General features: G+C 42.8%; 1 protein-coding gene across 2 annotated transcripts; it reads left to right on the top strand.

Moving 5' to 3' along the window:
- Nucleotides 1–455: 455 nt before the first annotated feature.
- LOC118780524 (carboxy-terminal domain RNA polymerase II polypeptide A small phosphatase 2-like) lies at nucleotides 456–19,986 on the top strand. 2 transcript variants are annotated; one of them, XM_036533067.1, is made up of 8 exons: nucleotides 456–1,048; nucleotides 10,942–11,093; nucleotides 11,592–11,609; nucleotides 15,019–15,120; nucleotides 15,293–15,349; nucleotides 16,941–17,033; nucleotides 17,784–17,969; nucleotides 18,349–19,986. In XM_036533067.1, the coding sequence occupies exons 1-8, from the start codon at nucleotides 988–990 to the stop codon at nucleotides 18,550–18,552; spliced, it is 873 nt and encodes a 290-aa protein (XP_036388960.1). In that variant the 5' UTR covers nucleotides 456–987; the 3' UTR covers nucleotides 18,553–19,986. The 2 variants fall into 2 exon arrangements, with proteins under 2 accessions (XP_036388960.1, XP_036388961.1); XM_036533068.1 differs by lacking the exon at nucleotides 11,592–11,609 and having other exon boundaries at nucleotides 458–1,048.
- The last annotated feature ends 144 nt before the right edge of the window (nucleotides 19,987–20,130 follow it).

Below are 20,130 nucleotides of genomic sequence, written 5' to 3'. Positions count from 1 at the left end.
TGGCATTCTGGTTTCAAAGTGAAAAGGAGTGCGCCGTTTGTTTCGTATACCGTATGCACGGATACGCATAATCACAGCATTTATCAAAATTTAATAAATTTAATAATGCGAGGCTGTATTCTGACCGACAAAAACATTCAAACCACGTACAATAATGTAAGTATATATAATTATCCATCAAACTAAACTGTTGTTGTGACGTTATTTAACTTACTGATGCATCCATTGCAATTTTAAAAAAAATCATAATGAGATTTGATATGACAGCGACTGTGTACACTACTCCCTCTGCCTCACAACAAAGCCAGCACTGGAATGCATTCAGCACGGAGCGCGTAGCGTGGAGAAGAATGCCTCCGTTAACTCCCACTTCCCGGAGATCCAATCCGAGACCACGGGCTGTTTCAAGGCGCCCTTTACAGTCTCCGAGACGGCAAAACAAAGCGTTAAACGAGTCAAATATGATACAAATAACCCAAATTCTGGCACAGTATTTCTTTGTTCCTTTAACAGTCGTTAACTAGCACGTCCGTTCCCCGTTTCCTCTTTCGGAAATATCTCCGCGACGGGGTTGTTTATCTGTAGTAAGGGGAACTTGAAACCGCCCCGTGCCCCATTTCCTCGGTTGTTTTGCTTCTTTCGCCCGGATTCTCCATGTTGGAGCAATAGTGAGGTTTTCACGGAGACCGGAGGGGAGTGATCGGAAACACTGTTACAGCTAAGACGGATAAAGAAAACCGAGACGGGTAGCGAAGGGAGTAGCTAGCTAGCGATCAAGAGAAAATCCAAACACGCCGCCCCTCCCATGTGAACAAGTAGCTACAGAGAGGGGAAAGGAAAATGATAGCTAGCTAAAAACCTAGATGGTAAAACAAAACGAGATCGGATATTACCGACAGTTACCGTTAAGTTCGCCTGCAAGCTGGCTGACGTACCTGTGTTTGGGAAGACGGATTTGATATTTGGGGGGTGGGGTACATTTGTTAGATGGAAAGTTCTGTCATCACTCAAGTGCGGAAAGAAGACGCTCAACTGTCGTCAGAAACAGGTAGCTAGATGCTGAAATGCTCGTCTTAATTTAAAAATGTCGGGTGTAAAACTCCTTTTGACAAAATAACTCGAATAAGACATACTTTAAAACCATTGTTAGTCGTTGTTCTTTATTCGCTTGTTTTTGCTTGGCATGTTTTTCTGTCGGTGCATTAAGTTTGTGCGTGTTTACTTTAATGGCAGCAGTGTTTACGTTTCGCCTCGCCGATCCTGATCGCGACAGCGGGAAAGCCATTGAGAGAGTGAACACAGTTCGCCCTAGCTTGCTGTTGTCCGTTTGCGCTTGTGTGTGGTCAGCGAGGCTAAATCATTTTATGTGACCGTGGCTTTAACGTGCATGCTTTGGTGCACGTCTGCGTGTTGTTTAATTTGCATAATGTTGAAACCATCAGCCAGCTACAGAAATAGAAGCCTTTCTCTGCGTGCTAACAAGAGTAGTTCTTCGGAACAAATCTTTCAAAAAATAAACTTGGTTGCTAGCTGACAGTTCGGAATGTGCAAATCTTAGTTAGCCCGGCTGTTACGTCCAGTTTGAGGTTACTGCAGTATGTTGTTCGAATATATGAATAGTTAACTAGTTCGCTACAATAAGAATGTGTTGCTAACGTTTTAAATCGTGTGCCGTGGGGCTGTTGTTTTTCTGCGCGTTCGTGATTGGCTGCTCCACACGCCCAGATGGGTCACTGTTGTTGTTTATCAGAATTGACGCTACTGTAGCCTATGTATTACTTGTAATCAAGTGTCCCGTGTGTAGACAGCATGACATAGGATCCGTTTTCTTCGATGGATGGACATGCTGTACGTATTCTGATTTTGTAAAGCTAACTGGAAGAACGAGTGAAGCGTTTTGCGAGCTTAAATGGCTCCCGAAGTCGCTTGCATTTTCATTTTAGCAAAAGCTTGCGTTCCGTTCGCTTGCAAGAGCTTATTTCCACATCTGGCATCAGAACAGACACTCATTGCCGTTTCTTGCTACTCTTCTGTCTGAACAATCAGCGGTCGGATCTGGCCAAAAGATGTTTTTGCGACGTTACACAATCACGGTTCATGGGCTTTCAACGGTCACAAGTGGAGTAGCTAGCTAGCGCCTATTTTTTATATTTTGTTAACTCTCGAAGATGACAGTTTTCGTGTGCGGTTTCGTGGGATAGGCTGGTAATAAATATTGCTCTGTAATTGCAAAAAACATCCAGTAACCTAGAAAAAAGTTTTGTGAGCGGGTTTTTATAAGACTAACTAACCGTTCCCCTTCTCAGGAAATGTCTTGTTCCTGCTTCTTGGTCGATCGAAACACGAGAAACATAACTGTGAATGTGGCAGGTGCCTACAGTTGAATTCACAAACACACCCCTTCACCCGCACACGCCCTCCATCTGCCGCGTTTATGGTTTGTGCCAAAACGGCGCATATTTGAGTGCAGTGGTGTCGGGTGTGCTGTAGCCTTTGGCGCTCTTGTTCGAATTCCAAGCGGTTCAACGTGTTGTTAACATTACTGTATGTGCTCAAAGGTTTTATACATTTGAAGGTTATGAAGCATTTACTAGGGCCTCACCTGCTACAGTTTCTTGGGAGAAAAAAAGAAATGTCAGTTTACAGTGCTGCATTTTGGTGAGTCCTGAGGATTGATGTACCGGGGTAAAAGTATGCGGATTGAATTTTTTAGTCCTTGTTCTTTTCACCATTTTGATTCATGACATGATGTCAGTTGCCAGTTGTTTTCACTGTGTAGAATCAGGCTCCAATGCATTTGATCTCTCCGACTTTCATCCTGTGACATCTGGCACAGGTTACGTGTAAGAGTTAGACTATAATTTTGGGGGAATTTATTTAAAGCAACCGCCCATCTTGAAATCGTGGGGACTCAGATAATGGTAGCAGAAACATTCTAACCAACGGAGACAATCATTCAGTCAACTGCATGTCTAGTGCAGTTGCAGTTCTGCTATGACTGAGTATAAATTGGTAATAGATATGGTATATTGTAACTCATGTTGGTCAGTGACATGAGGAGAGAAAAGGATTTCTTTACTCCATTTACTTCCAGTACTCTTACACCATCTGCAACTGGATTTAGTGAAACTGAATTTCTGTATTTTTTCTCCCATGATGTATTAGATGTGTATTACAGTAATGTAATGTTTTTTACGTAACATTTTGCCAACGGTTATGATCGTGATGTTATACTCATACTCTCAGAGGTATTGTGAAAGGTGGTAACATAGGAATTTTAAATTAACATTGCCCAAATATCCAGTTGGTGTTTCGATCATTACACACAGCCAAATAGCAAAGTAAAATACCAAGTGGTGTCAGAGCCCTTGACACTAAGTGGTTTCAGAGCTGTAAGGGAAAATGTTACTGTTTTGCATTCATCTGACATTCAGAGTTGATGGAAGTTGTCCCTCACAAGCATTTAGTCTTTTAGGAGTCAAAGCAAAATAGGGAAATGTTCTGTTTATAATCGTGACATGAAATTGCTTGTCTCCTTTGCTTGCCGTATTGCACAACTGCAGTTATTTTGCAGAATATTGAATTGAAATATTGGGGATTTTGAATTCATGAAATAGGAACTGCACAGAATTGATGGAGTGGTGTTGGAATTTTATTGAAAGACTTGCTCTGGAAAAGTGGCCAACATTTTTACACTAGAGTAGCCAGCTATGTACCACTTCATGTCCAGACAAAATTGTTTTCTGGAAATGATTGTTGGTTCACCCCCATAAAACCTGTTTTGCACTGGAAATTTTGTGAGGGGTTCTGCTGCAGTGCAGCTAATCTGTGAAAACGGGGTACATAAAAAGATGTTGAGAAGCTCTTAGTTTCACAGACGAAAGACATCAGAGGTAGATAAATGTGCAAAGTCTGCATAGCACCTCCTCATGCAACACACCCAACTGCCATTCCCAAAATGGCACGCAAACGGGCTGTTTGCTCAGGACACACAAAGAGCATTTTGACCACACCCATCAAGTTTTTGTGATTTGTCCCTTTATCCCTAGCTACATGCCAGCAGATGCAGGTTCAAATGCAAATGGGATCAAATGTAAATGCTGTTTGCCAATTTTTAAGCAGTGTAATCTTGTATGAGAAGTTCTAAAGTAAAACAGCATGATGCAGGGTAGCCTGTTGCAGTCAGTAACCAAGTAGGTTGTCAGTGTTTCTGTATGAGTAGAGGGGGAAAACTAAACTGTAGGTTGGTAGCTGTAGCTGCAGATGTACTAGATTGCACTTTAGTTTTCCAGTTGCATGGCTTGATCTATTAATCACTCATGCATGGTCTCAGCCAGGTTTAGGTTTTATGAGCGGTAACCTGACACCACATAAACAAAACAGATGGAGGGAAGGCTGGTTATCAAATGGGAAAATTGCAAGGAGTTCCGAGGGGCATTCGCGGAAGGGATGATGTCATAGTTCATGCACATGAGGCACTCTTCAATGCTTTTCTGCTTCTCTTGTCAGGGGGTGTGGAGTTGATGGCTGTTTGTGTTGATGCTTGCCACACCCATAGGCTGTGTTCATCAGCTTCCCTCCTTAACGGGGGCTTCGGCCATTTCTCCCTCTCCCGGGAGTTGGTCGCGGTACTTACCTCTCGGCTGTGAGCACGGCAACCAGAAAGGAAGCAGGTCTTATTTCATAACATCTTTCCTTGCAGTGTGAAGGATTTTACAGTGAAAGCATGGTGCTGCTGAGATGGTAGGGGGACACCCAGGTCGCATGTCTTGACCTGTCTTTTGGTCTTTTCATCTCAGTTTTGATTCAGTAACCTTGCAACGAGGGCATAGGCACCCTTTGGTTCTGGTGGACTTGTTTACTGTTTGCGGGCTCATGCAAAACTGAAGACCATGGCTTTAGATGGAGCCCCTTGGTGACATAACACAGCCAGTAACACCTTAAATGTGTAATTTCATAGTGACATATACCAGTGGTAGGTTGTGTCATCGTGACCTCATGGGGTTACAGATGAGAGGTGGAATGGAGTCTCACCCAAATTCCAGATGGCTTGAGATGATGTCATCCGGACGGATCGTCACTCTTGGACTCTGTCACATTAGTCTGTTTGGTAAAGGGGTGTCACAGCTCAGGCCAGCCTTAGGTTTTGTGTATGTAAAACCTCTCAGCTATAAACAGAGCAAGCTTTTGGGTAAAGTCAACGGCAGAACATTACGTGTCATTACATTACATGCATGCTGTTTTCTAAGAGACCGCCGTATCTGGGTCGACTTATGTAACACACATTTACATATTACCGAGCTGGATGTCTCCTTAAGCAATTCCATTTCAAGCATAGAAACAGCAGGGGTTTCTACCTGCAATCGTGTGATTAGCAGTTCCATTTTCTGCCATCTGTATCATACTACTTCTCATTTCATGCTTGATAAAAACACAGCCAAGTGCAGATAAGTGAGTGTGTGGCAAGGGTAAGTCCCAGTTAACTTCTGAGGTTCCAGACAGCCATGGTGGGAGAGATGTATGAAGTTCCTGCAGGAAACATGGAATTTCGTTCAGATAAAAAAGAATTAGCTATTGACATATTTGTAGGCTTTTTGTGTGCTAAAAAAACAAAAATGTGTTGCTGTAAAACACTGCTGAGCTTGATGATGACAAATGTTTACGATTCCTCAGCTCTCAGTCTCAGTCTGTATTGATCAAGTGCAGTGATCTCCAGCATCTCTTGTTTAAAAATAAGCGATTAAGTGTTAACACACAGGTAACGGGGTTCAGATGAAATGCTGCCTCACCGAGCCCGATCACGCAATACATCAATCTGTGAAACGAGCAGTCAGCATTAGAGGGCTTTGATTCCACATCGGCTGCTGAAGAGTGCGGTGTCATCATTTTAAAATGACAAAGCAGAACACGCACATCAAACAGTGTTTATATAACTGCATGGTCATCAGAATACAAATGAGATTGTTTTTAACAGTGCATTCTGCTTATCAGAATTACACCTTTCCAGGACTATTTGATTCTTATGAGTGGTTGATTCTTAAGAGTTTAAAGTGAAGGGGTAATATGGATGCCTTTCTAATTAACAGAGAAAAGTCCTTCGCTTAGTATTTTCATTGTCTTTTATTAAATACAATTACTGAGACACATCATTCTTGAATTATTTCAGTGTCACCTGGATTTCTGTGTGAACTACAGTGCAGCACAGTTTCTCACATCATTGAAACATAATTTTTCTCAAGATAATTATTTTTGAGTGTCTTCATTATATTTGCTACTGCCTTGCCGATATGCAGTCATTTTCATAAGTTTCATCATTGGATCAAAAGTGTCGCCTCCTTAGTTCATTACAGAGCCTTAGACAGTGAAGGCTGTGGAATATCCCAGTTTCTCAGCTACATGTCTTTCATTTTAAGGTAATCATGTGATCCAAGAATGCAATGTTTTTGTCTGTCAAAAGCAATGCCAGTCGACTGGCATCTAGGAACTTAGCTAAACTGCTCAACTTTTTTATTAAAATATTTGAAGTGCTAGGCACTTTGGTAATTAGAGTGAGAGATAAGAGATACACTGTATTCAAATTACAAGAGCTTTTTTCATTAATTACGTGCTGTTGGACTCTGAGTACTGTATTACATGCTGTGAGTGAGCCCAAATTGATTCTTTTAAGCAGATTGCTTGATTGCTCACTATATGCAGTTGATTCTTATATCAGTATTTCTCATAAGCAGAGTGCACTATATATTTTTTAATCTTATAAAGTGATGCAGATGTATCATCAGAGTGATGGAAAAAGCTTCAGGCTTAAAAAAAATCTCTCGCACAACCCATGGGAGCTAGAATTGCAACCAGATTGCTGAGGCTCGTGTGGCATCGTTGCATGCGGCCGACCATTTGTGTGTTTTAGGAATGCAACCTAGTTGCGCAATCGTGTCACGTAACCGTTTGTCCAGCATGTGAGTGGGTGCGTTACTGACATGGGATGTGCTTCACCCCCACCCCTTCCTCAAGCAGTGTGGGAACCCTGCAGCTCTTTCTGTGTTAATGTTTCCTCCCAGCGGCCCGGTCTGTACTCTCTTACACTTTGAGGCAGGGAAATAACATGATGAGCATTACGCTGACGAAACACCAGTTATTAGTGCTAGAGAATTCTAGCATTTTGACTGAGCATAAGTCATTTCTGGTGAGGGATTTTGCTTCGCCCCTTTAATCATTTTCATGCACTCTGATCTTGATCTGAGGAGTATTCTTGTGGTTGACTCTTAGATTAATCAATCAGTAAATAAAAATCAACTTGATATCTGTAGAAACAAAAGTATTAGGTAAGATCTTCTCTGCAAAAAGTGTTCGCGGGTCGGACAATGGAATAACCAATTCCATTGTGGATCGCTAAATCTTTGTAATGTTTTGGAACAAGTGTAAACTGGTGTGTAAGCTTAATGTGCTCTGTCCTTTAAGTAACACACTTTAAGCAAATGTTCAAAATGGAAAAGGCTTACTTAAAACCATTACCTGAGGTTCACACATACTGTGCTGCCATCAGATTGAACCTGGGCCTTTGTTACCAGTTGGATATGTAGTTTTCTCACTTGAATAATATCCAAGCACCTGTATCTGGTGTAATAAGCAAAACTGAAAGAGGATTCCTTTCTCTTGCTGCCTCTGTGGTATGACCACAGTCAGGCCGATGTGACATTTCATAATCTGGCTTTCCTTTAGTACAACGTTCGGTTGTACTGTGGTGCAGTGAGAGGTGACATGTTCCTCATCCTCGGCGTGGGCCGTGGGTGCCAGGGCCCAAAAGAATCATTCAGAAATTGCTCCTTTCGTAATATTGTCTCGTAATGTTAAAATTTAGCAGCTCACAAATAGGCACTGAATTAGGCTGTGCTACTGAAAGCTGTAGGCTACTACTATGAAGGAGGGATTGTGAGTATGTGAGATGGAGGGAGTATCTGAGGTTTGTGTGCTAGAAGTGTGAGTGATGGAGTGATAGAATTCATTTGCAGTTGATTCACATCAGGCACACTCTCAAACTTGTTGTAGTTATACTCTCAAATCTGATTGTTTGATTTGACACTTGATTCACTTGATTCGACACTAGGAAAACGCAAAGAGAACCTAAGAAATTCATGTTTGTTTGTTGGGTCTGCTCGGTGCTCACAGAGCAGAATTCTGTGGCTTTCGCATTGCTTCTTCCCAGGTGAGATTACTTTGCTGGCAGAGGTCCTGTGGTGAATACACAGGTGTTGTGGAGAATACAGACACCCTGCTGTGCTCCTGCTTGTCCTTGGTGTTGTTTGGTTCTTTCATCAGTTAACTGCAGTAGGAACAGGGCGGTGGAAAAGTGTTCCATTACTAGAAGGAATTTCTTCCTGGAAATGAGTGGCACACAAGGTAAGCGGCTGAACGCGAGTGAAAACATTGCTCGAGGAGGCCCCAGTCTGGTGCCCTTTCTGAGCCGTTAGTTCCCAGCTGAGCCTGAACGTGTTTGTTTTCTTGCTGCGCAGATTTTCTTTCTGGTGGACTGAAATCAAATGCACCGCCTCCTGGTTCCAAAGGGCTGTGGTGTTCTCAGTTTGATTGTTTTAATACTCGTGGTGCGATCACGTCACCGTCTGGGTTTCGCGTGTCGCCATAGATGAAGTGAACCCCACTTCTCTTCAAGGCAAACAGTCAAAGGAACCGGGCATGAAAGTGCCCTTTGAGCTGGTAGGTATCTGAATCGGCCGCGCAAGCTACCTCTTAAATTCACAACTGAGAGCAAGCAGTCAGGTCACAGAGATGATTGGGATTTGGGCACTACTTCAAAGCCCACAGCCTTGTCTGGTTCTGCCTCTGGTGTCAGTGCAGGACTGACTGTTCTTCCAGGCGTCTCCTAATAGTTTTCGTATTTGAGAATTACCATCTCTTTGAGTGCACACCTGTAAACAAGAAGCGTTTGATCAAAAATGGAACAAATCAATATGAAAATGAAGCTTGGGCCTTGATCTTAAGCTTCAATGCATGGCTGAACCAGGGTTTCGCGCAACACTCCCAGCAGAGCCTAGAGATTTCGGGTCTCATCTGCACACGGGCTGCGGCTGGTGTCAGGGCGGAGGGGCCATTGTGGAAACAGGGTGGCTGGAATGTTCTCTTATGGAGTGGGTTCCCCCGTTCTCCGGGGCCGTGGGGCGGCTTCATTAAAAACAGATTACTCATTCCCCCTGCAATGCTGCTCCCGCAGAACACCTCGGGGAATGGCTTTACTGCACATGTATGTGTGGCAGCGGAGGCCTGACTCCAGCGCTGTTTCGTTTCGTTTGTTTGCCTCATTTTCAGGTTGCACCTACGCACAATAACACGCAGGGCTGTGCGATATGACAATACATATTCTGTGACGATTGAAAAACGTCTATCGTTTCATATTATGCTCTATCGTTTATTTCGTTGTTTCAGAAAATCACACACTTTATGGCAATATTTTTGTCATTTGGACGACGCTTCGCGTTCTTCCACAGGGCATGGATGCAAGCAGGAAATTTGCATGAGTGCGCGTGTGCAGAACGGATCAGGCAGCAGGCACAGATCGGGTAATGACAGCCAACACAAACAAACATGACACAGAACTATAGTTGAAATGTGTTTTCTGTTTACCTCTTTATATTTTATACATTAATATATATTTTGTTACATGCTTAACCGCACGTAACTTATTTTTATTATGCTAATGTTATGTTTCATGGTTCGTTATGATTTCATTAGCTTCTCAGCTATTAAGCTTCAGGTAGCATTTGCTATTTTTAACGTTAAATCGATGTTTCCCCAAAACTAAAATTAGCTAGAATTTTTCCAATGTAGTTTTTTAATCGCGCCGGTTTTAGCATACGCACTAAACGGCTAGTCACACCGGTGTGACCATACGCGCGAAAGGGTTCATTGAAAATTTGCGCAAAGGTTCTAAATAAAACGAGAAAAATAATCAAATATGAGTAAGTACCTTTTATTTGTCGAGTATATAATTCAAAATGTAATAACAAATAGGCCTTTCCATGTGGTCATTTTAGATAAATTATTTATTCGTTGAATTTATGGAAAATGTGCTATAACCTATATCGGGATATGAAATTTTGGTCATATCGCACAGCCCTAAATTAACAAGAGATTTAAACAATGCAATTTGTTTTCCTAGTTTTTTTGGGAGTATATGTTCAGGTGCACTGGTGTTGCTTTTTCAACACCAGTGCACCTGCATTAAAAATCGTATGTCCCCACTTATCAAACTGCTTAGCGGGTCTGTACACACAAGCACAACCAAATAAGATAATGGATGGATTTGTTTGTGTCTTTACTGTTATACCTGATGTATACTTATCAAAGCATGAATTGGGAATGTGCAAAAGAATGTGATAACGTGACATTACCATGCAACCGTGAGTTACTCCAGACCTCAAGGCACACAAGAATGCAGATTTTGTGCCAATCGATGTACAGTATCATGTTCCACTGGGTGGCAGTAGTTAAACATTTGATTTTTCTGTAGAGAAAACTGTCTATAAGTTCAGCCACAGTAGTAGCTTTATTTAGGCAGACAGGATGATCTACTTTTTCTGCATTTTCTTTGGTATAAGGACTGATAAATCAGTTCCTAGAAAACATTATGCTGGTCGGTATACCCCTACCACCCGATAGATCAGCCCATATAGAGAGTGCATCAACACTTTTGTAGTATGCCAGTGAAGTAAGAAAACTGTTCCGCAATGCTGTTGCTGCATGTTTTACAAGGTGATGACAGTGAGTGGGGTGGTCCTCTGCAGTGCATAAATCAGCTTTGTGTGTGTGTGTGCGCGCATGTGCATATGTGTGTGTGCGCGTGCGTATGCATATGTGTGTGTGTGTGTGCATGTGTGTTGTGTTCCTGCTGGCTTAAGTAAGTGCTTGTCTCCCTTTCTGTTCTCCCTGCAGCCCAGGAGAAGAAGGCGCCCTCCAAGAAGCCCCGAAGCCAGAAACTCCTCAAAGCACTTTTCTGTTGCCTGCAAGGACAGGATGCCCTGCAGCCACCACTCGCTGTCCAGGATGCCTTGCTGCAGCCTGAGGACAATTGGCCGGTTGCCAAGGTAACAGTCCCACACAGGTTGTTGTTAGTGGAATCACTTAACAGACATCCACAAGACAACTAACAATGAATATCACTTTAATTCCAATAAAAAAACAGTGTGTCAACAGATAAAATATAACTCTTTTAACAATGTGAATTTTAATAAAATTGAGAAAATGTATATTAAAAGAAGTGAAGAACACAGGAAGTGATTTGGGTTAGATATATGATATTGAGAGTTTCTCCTTCATATGAGAAATTTGTTAAATCCTGTTTTTTTCTGTAGATTGTGAGGAGTCTTTTCACAGCAAATGCTTTTTTTCAAACAGCCTGTCATGACAGAGAGACACTTCCATCAGAACTCATATTCATAGTGGGTGTGGTTAAATTTGGTCAAAATCGGAAATTGATTTTAAAGTGACGCCAGTCTACATAGAGCCCAGATATTAATGTGACACAGAAATAGGAATAGGGTCTAATGGAGTAACTGCCATCTGTCCTTTCCTTTTACCCAAAGCTGGCAGAATTCTTTAAGGTAAGATGTGAATGAAAAAAACGTGTTTGCACATGTACATCCTGATTCTTTTAGCTGAGTCTGTTGATGTGGCTTTTGCAGTGATGGTGTCCTGGTTCAAAAGCAGTTGTAAACCACCCAGTCATAATTTAATTATGGGTTTGCATAGGTTTACAGCATAATTCAGAATTCACCTGTTCCCTTTATAAGAATCTCAGAGTCTCGGTATGCCATCTGGAGTTAAACTGGATCTCTGGGAGTTACTCATAATGAAATGGAAGAACTCACAGTCGAAAGTCCTTTAAGAACCTGAACCCATTCCTAATTTCATGTATAGAATCATTCATCAGCTTCCTGGGAGGCCCATACAAGCCCACTTATTTGCTGTGTGGTTGGTGTGCAGCACAGGTAAGACCCACTAAAGCATATGCGCGCAGCTGCATTTTGGAGAAGGTTGGAAGGATCGTCACTGCCTGTGTGTGAGCAGTCTTGTTGATGTAGGCTGTAGGGTTAGGAGTGTAGTGTAGCTTCTTTTTGTTTTTAACCTCTTTGTTTAGAGGCTCACTTTTTGCCCTGGTCACACTGAAAAGGATAACGATGAACATGACAATGAACACATGTAAATGACTCAGGTTCAAATGAACGAAACTGGTCACACCAGAAGATAACTTAAAAAAGGCCTGAATGACAACCACAGCGATTCATTTTGAGCGACTTTTAGGTAATGTTCCAAGGATAAAATCGGTCTGATCAGTCATGGCTGTTTTAAAAGGGTGCAGTAGCAGAGGTCTAGAGGAATTGATTAAGATGACAGTTGAATTAAAACACCTTCTCAGATGTGTATGCTTGTTATTGTTCACCATGTGCCTGGGCCTTTGCATTGCGAGTTTTCAACACGATTTGTGTCACGATTAGGATATTTGCATGTGTATGCTTATGCATGTATACGCATGCACCAGTACAACCATCATGTCCTTTATACTGTAGCTTCTCTGCACCCACTACATGTACTGTGTAGATACAGTGAAAATGAATATTTGGTGGGTTTAATGGGTCATGATTCCGAAATTGTTGTAAGATATCAATAAACTGCTAGTGTAAAAAGAGCCAGAATGATTGTGCTCTTTGAAGCCAAATGTCCGTCCTTCAGTGGAGAGGGGGAGGAGTTAACAGGGTGCCTATGACATCACCTCTAGTTCAGAGCTCAGCATTAAAGAGTGAAGCCCATGGAGAGAGCTGTAGTCTCTTCTAACCAACCAGAGGATCAGAAATGATGCCCCAGCAGAGTGTTAGAATTTTCAAATCTGGGTGAAAAAAATAAAGCAATAATAGAATGTTCTTTCATTGCTCACATTTTAATTTATATTTTAGCTAGAAGGCAGTCTGTACTGGACATAGTGTGGGAATTGGATTAGAAGCATCCATATGCATAGGTAGGGGGGTGGATTAAGCACTACCAAATAAGCTTAACAGTGATGTTGTAACAACAAAAATAAATGCAAAATTTTTAGATTTGCCATGTTACACAGCTTCTTTACACGTAGTCGTGTGGGACTGGATGCAAGGTCCTGGCTCTCACACAAGCTTCACACTATCAAACTTCTCTGAGTCTGCTTATGAGGGTATCTATCCTGCCGCTGCACTTATGTGGGGAGCCCTTCCTGCCGCACGCGCTCAGCCTGGAATGCTAATGGCGCATTCTCCTCACTCTTCACATATGCCACAGAGTTGGAGGATGGGCGGGCCCTCGGCGCTGCCTGCAAGTTCTAGGTGTGTCTGTGAACACACCCTCCGTCTGCTGCATTTCCTGACCCTGTCCTTTGTGAAGCAGAAGTGTAGCTTTACAGCAGGTCTCCCCACAGCCTCGCAGTGTTAGGGTGGAGTACAGTCCACGCTCACGTTTTCAGTGAACGTGTACACGGATTTGCTATGCTGAACTCTTGTTAAGCGACATTGTATTTGGCCTGGAAAATGGGCAATGGAGCTAGCATTTTCTGTAAGGTCACAAGGTGTGATTCTTGTGCAGTTTGTACACCTTAACAGTCAGCACAAGTAAGCCTTTGAGCGGGAGTATATTAACCTGGGTGTGGTGTAGTACTGAGTCGTACATAAAGCCACACAAAGGAGCGAAAAAGTATATAAAAGGCTGTGTCTTGAACGGTGCGCGAAGTGCAAGTCAAAGTTGACCTGTAAAATAAGTAATTTTACATTGTTTTTGAAAGGGTATGCTGCTTTCCATTTAAGGGTTGAGGTTTATTGATATTTTACTAGCATAGTAGAATTTGCCACTAGGCTCATCCCCTTCTTTGTGCTAGGAAATCTTTTCCATAATTTTTCTACTTTTCTTTAGGGGAAGTGTTTCATCAAGGGTTAAACTGTTTCTGTAAATGTAAGCATAGTTTGCTTTATATTGTGTTGACTAGCCTTTGTTTTTAATTGGGTTAATGCAGATGGACTGTGGCTAATGCAAGCCAGTGAGCAAACCATTTACAGGAAACTGGCTGGTGAGGAGGGGTATGTTTAATTGATTGCTTTTGGGGTGTTTTCTCTTGTGTTTGGGTTTGACACTAATGGTATACCAGATAGCTGTAATTTTATGCCTAGTTCCCTTGCTAGAACAATCACAGTAACCACACTGACTTATTTTATAATCAACCAAGTGTTTAGGCGATTGACAGGCGATGACTAGCCAATCAGAGACAAGCGGAAGTCTGCCTTTAACTTTGAAAAGCAAGACAGTCTTACCCATTTGTGTGATGTCAGCATTGTGCGCTTGCCAAAGGTCATCATTAGCACGGTGGGACATTCACGCAGCCATTTGCTGTACCAGCTGTGATCAAAAAGCTTTGTGAAACACTGGGCATTATGGGGAAGCTTGGGTCATTTCTAAAATGAGTCCAACAGAAAGCCTGGAGCTTTATAGGGGTGTTTTGAAACACAACATCATTGAGTAACACATGTTGAATTTTAGAGGCAAAGCACTTTGTGAACATTCAGTTCAAAAAAAAAAATCTAGCAATCTGGTGATCACATAAGATAAATGGCCAGCTGGACTGTACATTTTCATTCAGTAATGGGGGGTAACCATCACTACCTGAATGTAAGGTCAAAATAAATCCACAGTTTAATTTTTAAATGCATTCAAATGAATTTGTTTGCAATAACTGTAAGCTCCAATGCAATAGAATAACAAATCCAATAACTACCAAAGCCAGCAAGGTTTTGGTGAGTCGTTTTTGCTCTAACTAACCATGGTGGCTGCTACTAATGCAGAGAAGGTGCCAGATCTGTTCCAGTGGGCACACTTGGTTGAATAGTTTCAGAAACCAGTTTGGCACCAGGCAGTTGGGTACGCTGGGCCTGAGAGAGGCGAGCTGGACAGGGCCAGATCACACAGGGTAACTCTGATCCATACTCTTCATTTCTGTAGGTCTTGGGAACCCGCTTGCTTCCTGAGGTGACCCCCGCGGACCAGGGCAAGATATGCGTGGTCATTGATCTGGATGAGACGCTGGTGCACAGCTCCTTCAAGGTATCTTTCTCTCTGTTTTTAAAGTTGAAATTGCTGCCAGAGATTCAGTAGGCACTGAAGAACTATCATCACAGAACATTGTAGTTTGTGGTGACCAATTGTGGCGTTGATGATGTGATTGTGCAGAAAACTTGAATGTTTTTGTCATTCTCTCATGTGTTCTGTCCTTCAGCCAATCAGCAATGCCGATTTTATTGTGCCTGTGGAGATTGAAGGGACCACTCACCAGGTAAAGTAGGCATGTTTGTGTGTGTCTGTGTGTGGTTACAGTCTGTTGTAACGTTAGTATATATGCATGTTGTCTGATCAGGGGCTGAATGTGTAGATTCCAGAGAATGTAGTGGGTTTAAGGGTTTGTGGAGGGTACTGTTTTTTGGCTGAGTTGATAGTGTCTTAAATTTCAGAAAACACCAGACTGTAAAAATGAGCAGTGGTTAAATTGCTCCTCCTACTGGCCAGATGTGAAATTTGTAGAACTGTTTCATAACTGTCTTTTCGGTTTTACTGGAAGGGTTGGGATTCAGAATAAAGCACATCAGGACTCAGTTAATACTTATTTGTTCAATTAGTGGCAGAAGTAATAATGAAGATGAAGGTGACACCGTGGTGTAGTGCCTAAGGATTCAGTTTCTAACCACAGGGCACAGGTTCTATTCCCAGGTGTAGTGTTACACCCTTGAGAAGGGTACTGAAGCTTATTGTGATTTGCTTCAGAAAATGGCCATATTTTTATTGATTTGTGACATGTTATGAAAAGTGATGAAAATGCTGGTTAAGAGAAGATGCTGCCCTTTTAAAAAAAGGTCTTTTGCTGTAAACCGGCATCTTAACTTTAGTGAGACAGCGTCAGCCCACAGGTCTTATTTCACGGTTTTAATATGGTTTCATCACTGAAAGGATGAACTGAGTAAGAGATCTTCAATGTATTTGCAATGACAATATCGTGCCAGGCCCTCTCCCAGGTGACAGATTTGCTATATAGAACTGGTTAAAAGTTCACAGGGGTTCACCTAGTTACAGCTTGTCATTTTTACATGCAGTGGCCACACACGCTAAAATCCCTGAAGGACATCCATCTGTTTAAGTAAAATGAGAGAGGGAGTTCTCACATGTGTATTCACTGTAAGTAAAGTAGCAACATGGACAGTTTTTTTTGACAGAAGGTCACAGCATGTTATGTAGTAGTGTTTTAATCCCGCAAGGGTGTATCTGTTCCGTGTATGTTGGAGAGTTGGTGGCACTGTGTTTTTGTCATCTTGAACGCTATAATCAATTTTCAAAGGCCATTCTGACTTTGTTCTGGATGGTGGTTACCTACATCTGTAATCCCCCACTATGTGAGGAGAAGCCAGCAAGCACTCCACCCATCATGCCACTGAATATTCAGAATATCCAGTCCCATGGAGGATGATCCTACTGGTTGCCCAGCACTTGGTTTTGTAGCATCCGCCCCCTTTTCTTAAGACCTAAAACTCTGAGGAGTCCTCCTTTGGCCCCGGTCTGATTCAAGTAATCCAGGATAGGCTGGTTCTCGCTACCACGGCCTATTCTCGATTACTTGTTTCAGGAAGCGGCTGCCAGCAGCTGAAACGGACATTGGGGCAACAGTTCTTCAACGACAGATCATCCAGTGAGGATGATCCAAAGGAAAAGAGGGAATGGGGGAGGGAACAGGGGGGATATTTTTTAACACCTGTTAATAAACAATGCATGGATGTTGATGTTGGGTGTATCTTTGGTTGTTAAATGAGCTGCTCTTGGCTGAAGAGGCAGATGTGGACTCACTCATGTGCTCACCCCTGCCACATTGAATGTTGCAGGTGTACGTGCTGAAGAGGCCGCATGTGGATGAGTTCTTGCGGCGCATGGGAGAGCTGTTCGAGTGTGTCCTTTTCACTGCGAGTCTAGCCAAGGTAACAGCAACACTGCAAGTCTCTCTGAGAGGGGAAATAGCCCAACTGTACGAAAAGTCACCACGCATTTTTTCTTTGGAAGGACAAAGCATTTATACATTGAACTTGTTAGGTATATTCAATTGATTTGTGTTTGTTATGTCTAGCTAAAGCACCCCGGGGTTGATTTGCAAATAGTCAGTAGTGTTTTGGAAAAAAAGTCATATCTATTATTGAGAATCTTACTTTACAGTTATAAAATATTCTTGTGTTTGTTGGTCTTTTTTGCTATTCTGTAATTAGCATCACACCTTATTTCATATAGAGATCCCCATGACTTCCTCTTCCATGTCCTGGCCCTGCTTTTGTGCTCTGTGTTTCCCATGGCTTTTACCATTGGGTATCTTTTGCAACACTTCCCAGAGTTCATTTCTCTCTCACTAAAGCGTGCAGTGATCTGAGCAGCCAGGTAGCATACAGATGAACAGCACCTTGTCATACTGCATGCTTACCTGTCAGCGTCTGCACAGCCTCTTGCCCCCGGATGTTGTTAACATGCAGCTCAGTAACTTTAATGTGAATATCTCTCACACATACACACACACACACACACACACACACATGCACACACCCCATACAGCATCTACCCAGTCTCCCTGCTGAACTTCTTTGCTCTCCCTGACTATAAATCTAGTCATCCCTATTCCTCCCTTTAACCGTGCCCGTCCCTCCCCTTCACTGACAACCCCCCCTCCTCCCACCACCCCCCAGTATGCAGACCCAGTGACCGATCTGCTGGACCACTGCGGGGTGTTTCGGGCACGGCTCTTCCGGGAGGCCTGCGTATTCCACCAGGGCTGCTACGTCAAGGACCTGAGCCTGCTGGGGCGTGAGCTGAGCAAGACGCTGATCCTGGACAACTCCCCGGCCTCGTACATCTTCCACCCGGAGAACGCTGTAAGCCAGCCTGACGTCATAGGCCCATGCAGCTGCAGTCACTGAAAGAGCTGCCATTGTCTACATGCTAACGAATGCTGACCAGTCGTTTACTTCCTGTGGCATTGCACGAGGCACCCGCTGGGGCTTTAGGTCTTGGTTCATGCCTCTCACTGAAGGGGTTTCCAGGTTGCGTAAGCTCCAGGGTCACCTGAAAAGTACCTTGCTCATATGAGCCGTCTCTATGAGTGGAGATACTGTATAGATAGAAGTACATCTATGATTGTACATAGACTCAAGGCTCAACATGCTTTTGAATCGGTACACTGGAGCCATAGTTCAGACTGCCTTCCTGCTTACCACATGCTGATGAGTCTGTGATGTTGTTTGCTTCCTGCAGGTGCCAGTTTTGTCCTGGTTTGACGACGTGGAAGACGTGGAGCTGCTCAACCTGCTGCCCGTCTTTGAGGAGCTGAGTCAGGCGGACGACGTCTGTGCCAAGCTGGGGCAAATGAGAGCTGAGCTTAGCAGAGATTTAGAGACATATGGGTACGTGGGGCCGTGCCCCACACGCTCAGAGTTAGCCCGACTCGGTCATGGTTAGACCAGCATGGTCAGGGTTAGCCTACTTCAGTCAGGGTTGGCCTGACACAGCCAAGGTCTGTCTTCGCTCTGAGTCCAAGCATTAGGGGTTAAGTGACTTGGCTGGGGTTGATATCTGACACCCCCCCCTCCCCCCCAAAAAAAACACTAGTGATCACAGGTAGACTGTACGCAAGCAAACTGTTTGTCAAGACTTCCTGTCAAGAATAAAAGGCTTAACAAAAAACTCAACGCTATTCCAAAGTCAGATGCAGGAGTCAAAAAGTGCTTTGAGAGATACTGATACAGACTCCAAATGCAGGGATCTGTGAAGCACTGGAAAGACTGAAACAAATATGATACCTTGTAACAAAAAATGCCTGTTTTGTTTCCTTTTTCAGAATTATATTTCCTACAAGTTAGTCTTAAGGTGTGCTGAGGAACCTATCAGACTGTACCAGAACCCCACCTGAACTAATGTAGCTGGGAGTGCTCAGGGTTGCTGTGCCTTTTAATGAAAATCTCAGTGAAATGGACATTTTTTTTCCTATTCCCAGTGGGTACCTTCCATGGTTATGGACAGAAAGCACGTATTTAAAACAGGTTTGTAAAAACTAGGGCGAGGAAGCATATTCACACAGAAAGTGTCTGTTTTTTGTAGAACTGTGTGGTTTACAGTGGTGGCAATTGTCACGTTGTCCATACTAGAACTGCATAGCTGAAGCTGTGTTACGGCAGCTCTGTCGGATGGCTCATGAGTGCTGAATGAATACCTACCGAAGTGGGTGGAAGTTGCCGAGCCCCACAACAGATGGGCGATCATGTAGCAACATCAGGAGGTGGGGGAGAGTACCAGTGACTATAATGGAATATAACTTCATGACTCTTGTTATAAAGGGTTGTTACAACTTGTTAGTCATTTAAGACTACTATGATTACAGGGTTCTAACATGGGCCCAGACTCAAGTGAACTGCAATACAGTGTGTTCTTAAGATTATAATTATCATTATTGCTCTCGTTTTTTTGTTAACTTTACAAATCTCTGACCGTGTGATGCTGTGTAAGTATCAACAAAGTATAATACTTGTAAAAGGCACTACTCTTTGCATTAAGAACAAAACGCATTTGCACAAAAAAATTTAAAACTGATTTTTTTAAGTTAGCTTTTACAGTGTTGCTAAATGTATCCTGTAGATGCACCTGGATTAAGCCTCACCCTCATGTGTTTCAAACCACGTGAAGGCTTGCATTGCTTTGCCTTAGTTTAAAAGACAAAGCACCTATTCAGGTAGAACATGCAAATTAAATACTGCAGGTGTTTCCTCCATTGTTTTTTTATTTTTTTCCCCCAGTTAGAGGACATTTCTGCCTGAAAATGGTCTTGTACCCATTTTAAGGAAGTGTCTTGTATTATATAAAAAGTGCTCTATTCTGCAATTCAAGATTGGCTGTGGGCAAACGGTACAGTCTCCAGGACTGTGAGTGATTGTATATTATCTTGTATTCTACCATCTGCTTTGAGGCACTTTCTGCAGATTTGCATTGATTTGAATACTTAATCACTGACTGTGGTGCAGTGCAGAACACGAGGTAAAACAC

Source organism: Megalops cyprinoides, chromosome 7 (genome assembly GCF_013368585.1).
Source record: "Megalops cyprinoides isolate fMegCyp1 chromosome 7, fMegCyp1.pri, whole genome shotgun sequence".
NCBI classification, from domain to species: Eukaryota; Metazoa; Chordata; class Actinopteri; order Elopiformes; family Megalopidae; genus Megalops; species Megalops cyprinoides.
This window is presented reverse-complemented; position numbering and strand designations above follow the sequence as displayed.